General features: G+C 38.6%; 1 protein-coding gene across 1 annotated transcript; it reads right to left on the bottom strand.

Annotated features, from left to right (window-relative positions):
• Window positions 1-985: 985 nt before the first annotated feature.
• Window positions 986-7,632, bottom strand: LOC144648323 (uncharacterized). The gene is made up of 5 exons (XM_078507922.1): window positions 7,463-7,632; window positions 7,164-7,378; window positions 5,877-6,125; window positions 3,709-3,712; window positions 986-1,784 (listed from the first exon to the last, which is right to left on the bottom strand). Exons 1-5 carry the CDS (start codon window positions 7,630-7,632, stop codon window positions 1,103-1,105), a joined length of 1,320 nt encoding a protein of 439 aa, XP_078364048.1. The 3' UTR covers window positions 986-1,102.
• Window positions 7,633-8,216: the final 584 nt, after the last annotated feature.

Below are 8,216 nucleotides of genomic sequence, written 5' to 3'. Positions count from 1 at the left end.
AAGTACTTTTCCATCGTGTGGATTGGATCGTTTTGTTTTGTTGGAATAGGTGCTGGCACAGGTCGTCACTTTCCAGCTTAGTGCAAATTGCGTGTTTTTGCCCTTCAGGGGTCAAATGTATTTACTTAGTTCAGTTGCATTTTTTGTTTATATTCTTGAAGGAAAGATGCTAAATATTTTGTTTTGTCCGAAATGTGGAACACAATCTTACAATCTTTGCAAATGCTTACAACTTCTTCCCATGTAAGCCTAGACACTGCATTCTTCACAAGAAAAAGAAGCCTTGACCCATTTTCTTTGTTGTAGTTGTCTTGTAGCTCGGCTAGTTCATCCCTATAATTATCCAGATTTATTAAACTAGGCACTAATTAACTTGTATTGGGTGAAAAAACTAAACAATGGGCTTAAACTATGGGTTGTGATAAGAAAATGACTAATTACTCTTCTGCCACCTCTCATTTATATGTATTCCACTCTTATTTACTCCATTGCTATTACTATTGTGGTCAGCAACCACGGATGGAGTTTGGTCATGAAGATAATGTTGTTCGCACATGGATAATACCGTAAAAACCTGCAGATAAGCTGCACCTTTTGGTGTAACTACAGAATACAGGGCCACTTTTGAAGACGATGAATTTTGCTGGCTCGTTTGGCTCGGCAGTCAATTCTTAGTGTTGTTGCTTTGGTGGCTCGTTTGGCTCGGCAGTGGATTCTTAAAATGTTGTTAAGACCAAGGTTAAAGTTCCGCGTCCAATGACCAAATAATTACTTTATGTTTTATGCCGTTTTATGCTCTCCGTACATACCTACGATTTCCTTATGATTTCTTGTGCCGCCATTTTTGTTTACTTCATTTGTACCAGTCTCTCGCAGAGCGTTTACGAACTCGCGTCCAGGAATGCGCTTCTTTACAGTATTAAACACACATTTGCGACATTTCTTGTGATTAAAATTTATTAATGCATTACAAGCTGTCATAAGGCAATATATTCTCTTTACATAACATAACGGTAACAAAACTACAGTAGAGTGTCTTTTATGGTGAAATATACAGTCTGACTAACACGAAATATGCAGTCACTATCACTTTCTCTTAACCTTAGTTGGGATTATACAAGCTTTTTACATCATTCAAAAACTCGAGAAATAAATCCTTGTCCTTATTAACATGCCGCCACATAAACTCGGCAAGATAAGAAGAGTATTTGTCTTTTCGCGTACCGAATACTGGTAAACTCACTTTCATGTGCCGCCAGTGTCCCTCAATTTTGTTCGTATGGTAACTGTCATTGTTAACAAACTCCTTTGAATGGTTTACAGTTTGATGCGAGTATCCGTTTTTCTCCAAGTTTTGATATGATTTCCAACAATCCGATACGATTAACGTTCCCGGTTCAATCCATTTCTTAATGATAGGCAAAAGTGTTGCCTCGCTCCTATCTTCCACTGCCACTATAAAACATCTCCGTGAATCCTCTTCTATTCCTCCAAACACCCACTGCCCATCTACTCTGTGATATTTTCGCTTTCCCACTTTGCTCTCGTCAATTTGAACCACTTTCCCTTCGCCACCTATCTTTTCACTTCTTTGCTGAATTGTCACTTCACATGTTTCTCTGCAAAACATATCCCAGTCCACAGCAGTGTTCGGATTTATGTGAAGCTGTTTCTTTATTTGCTCCTGGGTAAGTCCTTCTGTCCACCAGTACGTAAACTTTACAACCTCTTCCAGGGTCAGGTTACTTTGTTCAAACCAGCTTCCCTTACGGATGCTGACCGTACTTTTTTATTTTCTATTCGCGCTTTTTCTACATTCCCACCTGTAGCCGTCCGACCTGTCCGTACATTCGACCAGTTCCATTTCTCCAGTGCAAATCGGGCAGGCTCGTTTTGAAGCAATTAACCCTTCATTCATTAACCATCTGATTAGAATCTCTCTATTACAGAGTACTCTGTCTTTCAGTTCATCGTAAGTTAAGTGGCATGTTTCTGCACCCATTTTTCGCTGGTAGCTCCCGACTCCGCTAGAATACTAAATTGCACATTCTTTCGTCTTTATACTGCAACCTGGCTGTACGCCAATACTTCGATAAACTTTCCCATTGCGCCCACAACTCAACATTTTTCGCGTTCGCGTTTCTGTAGAATAAATAAACTTGAAGCATTATCTCCGCGTTGTCTCCCGATCTCAAAATCATGCGATATAATTGAACTCATTACTTCTTTTTAATTAAACATTTTTTACAAAAGACCCGCCTTCCCTCAAATTAAAGTTATCACCTTCTTATTGGCTCATTTTCAATTATCACGCGAGTCAGCTTGCATAATAATGAATTTCACTCATCAAACAATCACTGACACACATTTTAAACACAACTGTTTCATTGCCATTAAATCATAATTAAACGTTTTAGCTCTCTACGACATCTACTTCAATAGTGTAATTAAACGATCACACATCTGTAACGACAAAACGAAGCTACTTGCAGTTTTTGTCAATGTTTATTTAAGAAATATTCTTTCAAATCGTTCTAAAATGTAATCGTTACACCTTCTTACCAATTATTGCTGTCGCATTTTTCTATTATACTCTACATCATTGATATTTAAATTCACAAAAAAGTCGCACCTTCAATTGTTTGATTTTTCATTTATGCTTTTTAGCACTGCACTAGTTGTCATTAAACCCATATCAGAAAAGAAGTCATACCAACATTTGTCAACACTGCTTACAAAAGTTCTTGAGCGGTGTGAGGCAGGCAATGCAGCTGCTGAACCAATGCCTGTTGTACTTCCCCGCAACATTGCCTCAGTGCCAGCTCCACCGAAAGAAGAATTAATAGCCAATCACCGCTCAAGATTTAACAGATAATAATTTCACCCTGCAACCAGCAACCAGGGATGTTTCATGTTTCCCTGAATTGACAAGATATACTTACCTGGATTGCACCTACTGCTATACTGTTGTAGCAAATAGGAAATTGGTTTGACTCCTTTGTATACATTCCAAACAATATTCCGTCATATCTTAGAGTATATATGGCCCAAAAAAACCAGACCTTCCTTTATGTACTTTTATATTTGCTGAAAGAGAAATGGTTAAGGTTCAACCCCCAAATATTTAGAAATTGCATATTGACAGTGAAAATCCATTTTAGATTTATTTTCTGTGATTGTTTACTACTGCTAAATAGAAATTCAGAACCAAAGAAATATTATAGACACCACTGGCATAGATTCTACACAGAAATATACCATTATGGAATTCTACTGGACAAAATCTTGGGATGAAATAGGCATTTAAAAAAGCATTGTTTACTCAAGTTGGCCACAGTCACATATCTAGGAGAGAGAGATGTGCTTATAGTTTATTAGTATTATTCCTTCTATAAACTGCTTGCCTTTCGATACCTTGTATGACAAGAACACGTTATGTTTAATTTGTAGTTTATATGTCATTCATTTTTTTATGATCAAAAAGAAAAGACCATATTTTTACACACCAACAATATATAAATGTACTTTCATAAGCTGATACCTTATTAAGTTGTTGGCCGGCAAGAAATTAAGACTATCTACATCACAAGTTTATTTTACTTGGAAGAAAAGTAGTGTCACAAAGACAGGTATTTTTTGCACGTTGAAACAACCCTTTTATTAAAAAAAAAAACAAGGAATATAAAGGCTGCAACCTGCAAAACATACCTGCCTGTGTCACAGCCAAAGTGCAATTATTTAATTAATAATTCACATAAAACAGTAAGCCTTACATGAACTTTCAGATTGTTTTGAGCAAAACTAAAAACAAGAATAGTAAACTGCTGTTCGGAACAAGTTGCTATACCATCAAATTCTTGTTTCAGAATTATAAAATTCACATGCAAGTTATTTAATATATCAGTTGTCTCTCAAGATCACAATTTCAACAGATGGCACATATAAAATTCATAGTGTATTAAACTTTACAGAGCCAGGAAAAAGTCACTCATCTGCATAACGAAACCCTTCAAATACAAAGTCATCCTCTGGTCCCGGTGGAGGGAAGAAATTTCGGATGCACATAACTGCACAGGCCGGAAGCACAACTCGAATTTCTTTCCCCAAAATCCCCCAACACCATCGAGCAAGCTGCCTATATGCTACATGCCGATAAAGCTTGTCTTCTCGCCCTTCGTAGGCAGCTTTATACTGCTGTTTGTATTGGAACCAGGCAACTTGCAGCACCCATCTATTTAGGCAAACTGCATGGAACCCAGGGTGTTGAGTAATACATTGGGGTTGCTCTGCACATTCACCGCTAGTCACAGCTTCGGTGTTTTTGTTTTGAACTGCCTCGATTTCTCGGCAGCAAACGCAAGCCTCTGCTCTTCCCATGACCTGACAATTGCCACAGGTACACCTATTTAGTGGTGGGGTAAATGAAACTGCCTTAAGATCGGTAAAGTTTAGCAGAAATGAGCTTGTACATGAACAATATTTGGTGCGAAAGAAATGTAAACAAACATACTAGGCATACGAGTAGTTTGGGTGTCGCATTTCATAAAACACATTCCCAACACATTGCATTCAATTTCGACTCGAGTTTTTATAGTTGTTAAAGGATTACAAGACAAGCAAACATATAAATAGGCACAGCAATCATCCTGTCCGATTTTCTTTATTACATTCACGGATATAAGCAACAATCTTACTTCGCGGCTGATGGCAAAGCACGAACATCGATACAAAGATTAAAGGTAGATAAACAAACATTTTACAAACATGATTTTTTTCTCGATTGTAATGTTAACTTTATTTTTCAAGAGAAGGTCGATCCACTGCAAACGAAAAATGTTGTGCCAGATGAAATCATAGAAGAAGTCGCTACCTACCAGTTATCTGAATTTTCCAAACGAGGGTTTCTCTCTTCTTCGCGATCACTCTACATTTCTTCTTCGCCGGAAGAGCTTTGACCTTCATTCGTGTTAAAACGGGGTTCGAATTGGTAGGGCTGAAATCCAACGCATTCCACTAAAGTTTCTTCGAAGTTATGGGAAGCCGAGCCAGTGTCAGAAGACGAAGAAGACATGGTTTTAGCGAAGGTTGCTGCGAAGGCGTGCTGTTTTAAAGTACACAGCTAGAAGGACGCTCGAAGCTTTGACGATCTGACGTCATTCGTCATCTGCTGACCGATTTATGAACATTCGATAAACTTCAAAGATGGCGGATTTCTAAACGAATTTCAAGCTCACTTCAACGTACAATTTCTGAGGCATCTTGTACAATTTCACCTTAAAACTAACACAATTCATGAGGAAACTAGGAGGCCTTTTTCTTGAAAAAGGTCGATTTTGGCACCAAAGTTCCCCTTTAATAGTGCTGGACATGACTGTTCATGATAAAGGCAACTGTATTTCATAAAATTAATGGAAACAGATAATTGAACTAGCTGAAAATGTAATGTCATACAAAAAATGTGATTTAACATAGGAAAAACACATTACTTGTCATGAGCCTTCTTGACTATATCCAGCGTCTCCCAGTTGACTGCCAATAGAGGGCAGACTCTTGGCTTGTCCTCTGAGGAGGAGGTTGCGCGGACATTGCTCTGGTAAAACGTTTTTAGCAGTTGTTTTATGTCGTCTAGGTCCTCTACCCCAAAAGGATGAATATTTCTTTTTGATGCGTATTTAGCTAGCCATGCGAAACTTTGACCATTAAAGATCCTAGAATCGTCTTGGCCAAAGGGTGCACCGGGGAAACAAAAATGGTCTATCACTTAGAAGTGCTGTTGATTTTCCCCTGTTGATGACGCCCACCAGTATGGGGACTGGAAAGAGGTTCCATTGATTCAACACCGCCTCGTAGTTATGGGACATCAAGGCAGCACTTACAGAAAAAACAGCAGCCATTAAAATTGTTGTGTAGACTAGCCTTTAAACTTTTGGCTAGTTTGAAAATTGGTCGAAAACTGTTTGCTAGAGGCGAGTCAACTTTTGCTTTGTCCTCTGGATTTGCGATAAACCCTGGAACCCCTGATGCAACTGTTTCTCCCAGCCAAAGGTATTTCCTTTCATTTTCTGGAATAATGTTTCCATTTAGATCAATATGAACATCATTATTCAATACTTTAACATCACCATCTGAAAAGTATGCAAAATAAAAAAAAAAGAATTTAATTAACAGAAGAATATCATGAGCCCTCTGAACAGGAGAATTGAGAAACCATTCCCTGCATACTTGACCAGAAATAATCTCATCTTATTTTAACATTTTTTTTTGTGCATCCATACGTATTTGTACACAATTTGTGTTGCAGCCATATTGCTCCTTTAAGTAGTGCGGGATGGCCTGTACACAGGTAATATAATAGTAATATTACTAATCATGTAGTAATGTTATGATCCAAAAACAAACAAGTGTTATTATGTAAAGTACTGTTGTGGATTGTGTATTAAATATAAAATAAATAAAGTAAAAAGGCTGCTAGTCTGCTTTCAAGAGTGTGAGTGCTGCCTTTGCCACAGGCTGCCCAAGCTCAAAATTCCACCCTTCAGGGACAACTAGTACTTTTTTACAGAATATTGAATGGGAAAGTCACCGATCGTAAAAAAAAAAATGGAAAAAAACTATCTACATTAAGTCATCCTTCCTCAAAAAATTTCGTCTATTTATCAATTGTGGTAATTTTGAAGCTATTCGTACACCGTTTTAATGCACCTATCAATAGTTTGCCCCAGGGTGGTGGTGGGGCAACCCCAGGGGAATTTGAGTTTTTTTGAAAGCCAGAGTCAAATTCCCCATTCCTGTGCACCTTGTGAATGTCAAAATTGCCCAGCAGATCATTTGAGATGTCAAATTCCCTACCCTGGGAGAGCTTCATGATGTTGGATTCCCGTGTGTTGCCTGCCTTCCCATCCCCCCCCCCTTTGCCAGAATAGCTTCAAAATCGCCACAAGTGACAAGGATTCGAGGAAGGATAGTTATCTATGCCGTTTTTTGCGATTGGTCTTTATCTATACACACAAGCAAAGCTTCCCCAAACACCAGATTTGCAGAGTCAAACAGGCCCTATTTTTCTGCAGATTACGTCGCTTGAAGCGAAAAAAAAAAAAAAGAACGCGCGGTGGGAGGAGGCGGGGCGAGGCGAGAAGCGAAAAAATACTCTTTATTTAGATTACCTGGCTGCAGACCACAACACGACGCCGCTTCAAATTTATAAACAGTCCCATGTCTGCGCGTGTTCTGTTTAAAAGCGAATGTCACATTGAAGATGTAATCTTCGAAGAGGCCTTTAAACTCCTTCCTGGATAATAGTCCTCCACCCACCGTTTTATTGAGAGCGGCAGTAAAGGTTTGTAGAGTCTGTGCCTCTTCATTTGAATAGTAACATACTCTGCAAAAGAGAGACTATTCTTTAGAACACGCGTGGTTGTAAGGAACTTCACAAAGAAGGACCTCTCTTGAAACTATGACATACCTGGGATTTGATTCACCCTGAATGAAGACATTGGCGACATATCCGCTTTTTTTTCCAGTCTGAACTTGCCACAAAGGCTCGAAATAAAAATTGGCTAAGACCTGAAAGTGCTGAAAGTGATCATCTTCCCAATAGCCAAGGCAGTTGTCTGACACTTTTAACTCTCGCATGATAAGACAGCAGATTTCTACTGAACGACGTGGCTTCGGGCTTCGGAACTGTGTGAAAGCAGATGCAGTTACGCCTTATATATTATTATCTAATCTCCAATCAGTCCTCCTTTTTTTCGCGGCAGAAGTTGGGCGCCTGACATAATCACCAGCTTAAACCAACAAAGAATCTGGACATTTTCTCTGATTGGTCAATAAGCAAAAGAGTACACATATACGCATGTAGATTACACGTGGAACGCCTTATCTAATCTTCTATCGGGTTTGGTTTTTTTGATACGATTACTTGACTATCCGCCTGCAACCAATTAAGAATCTGGACCTTTTTTTATTGGTGAAGCAACAAAAGAAGACGTTGATACGTGTCTGGTGTACTCGTAAGAACGAGTGAACAATGCAATCAGATAAGAGATGCTCTTTGACGGCGGATGTTTGTTTGTCTTTGCTTTATCCTTACTAATTTTAAAAACACGAAACAACCTTTTAAAGACATGTTTCGGCATGTCACTCATGCCATCTTCAGTTTATTGAGAATTTAAAAATCTAGGGCTATATATATACCCAAGCTAAAATTACAAAAATAG

This window comes from Oculina patagonica, chromosome 4 (genome assembly GCF_052425735.1).
Source record: "Oculina patagonica isolate OP01 chromosome 4, crgOcupat, whole genome shotgun sequence".
NCBI classification, from domain to species: domain Eukaryota; kingdom Metazoa; phylum Cnidaria; class Anthozoa; order Scleractinia; family Oculinidae; genus Oculina; species Oculina patagonica.
This window is presented reverse-complemented; position numbering and strand designations above follow the sequence as displayed.

Excerpts from the sequence above, each read along its gene's own strand:
- LOC144648323 (XM_078507922.1), bottom strand. The coding sequence starts at position 7,632 with ATGCGAGAGTTAAAAGTGTCAGACAACTGCCTTGGCTATTGGGAAGAT. Across the intron at positions 7,379-7,462 it reads CAGGGTGAATCAAATCCCAG|AGTATGTTACTATTCAAATG; the intron begins GTATGTCATAGT and ends TCTCTTTTGCAG. Across the intron at positions 6,126-7,163 it reads GTGTTGTGGTCTGCAGCCAG|ATGGTGATGTTAAAGTATTG; the intron begins GTAATCTAAATA and ends CATACTTTTCAG.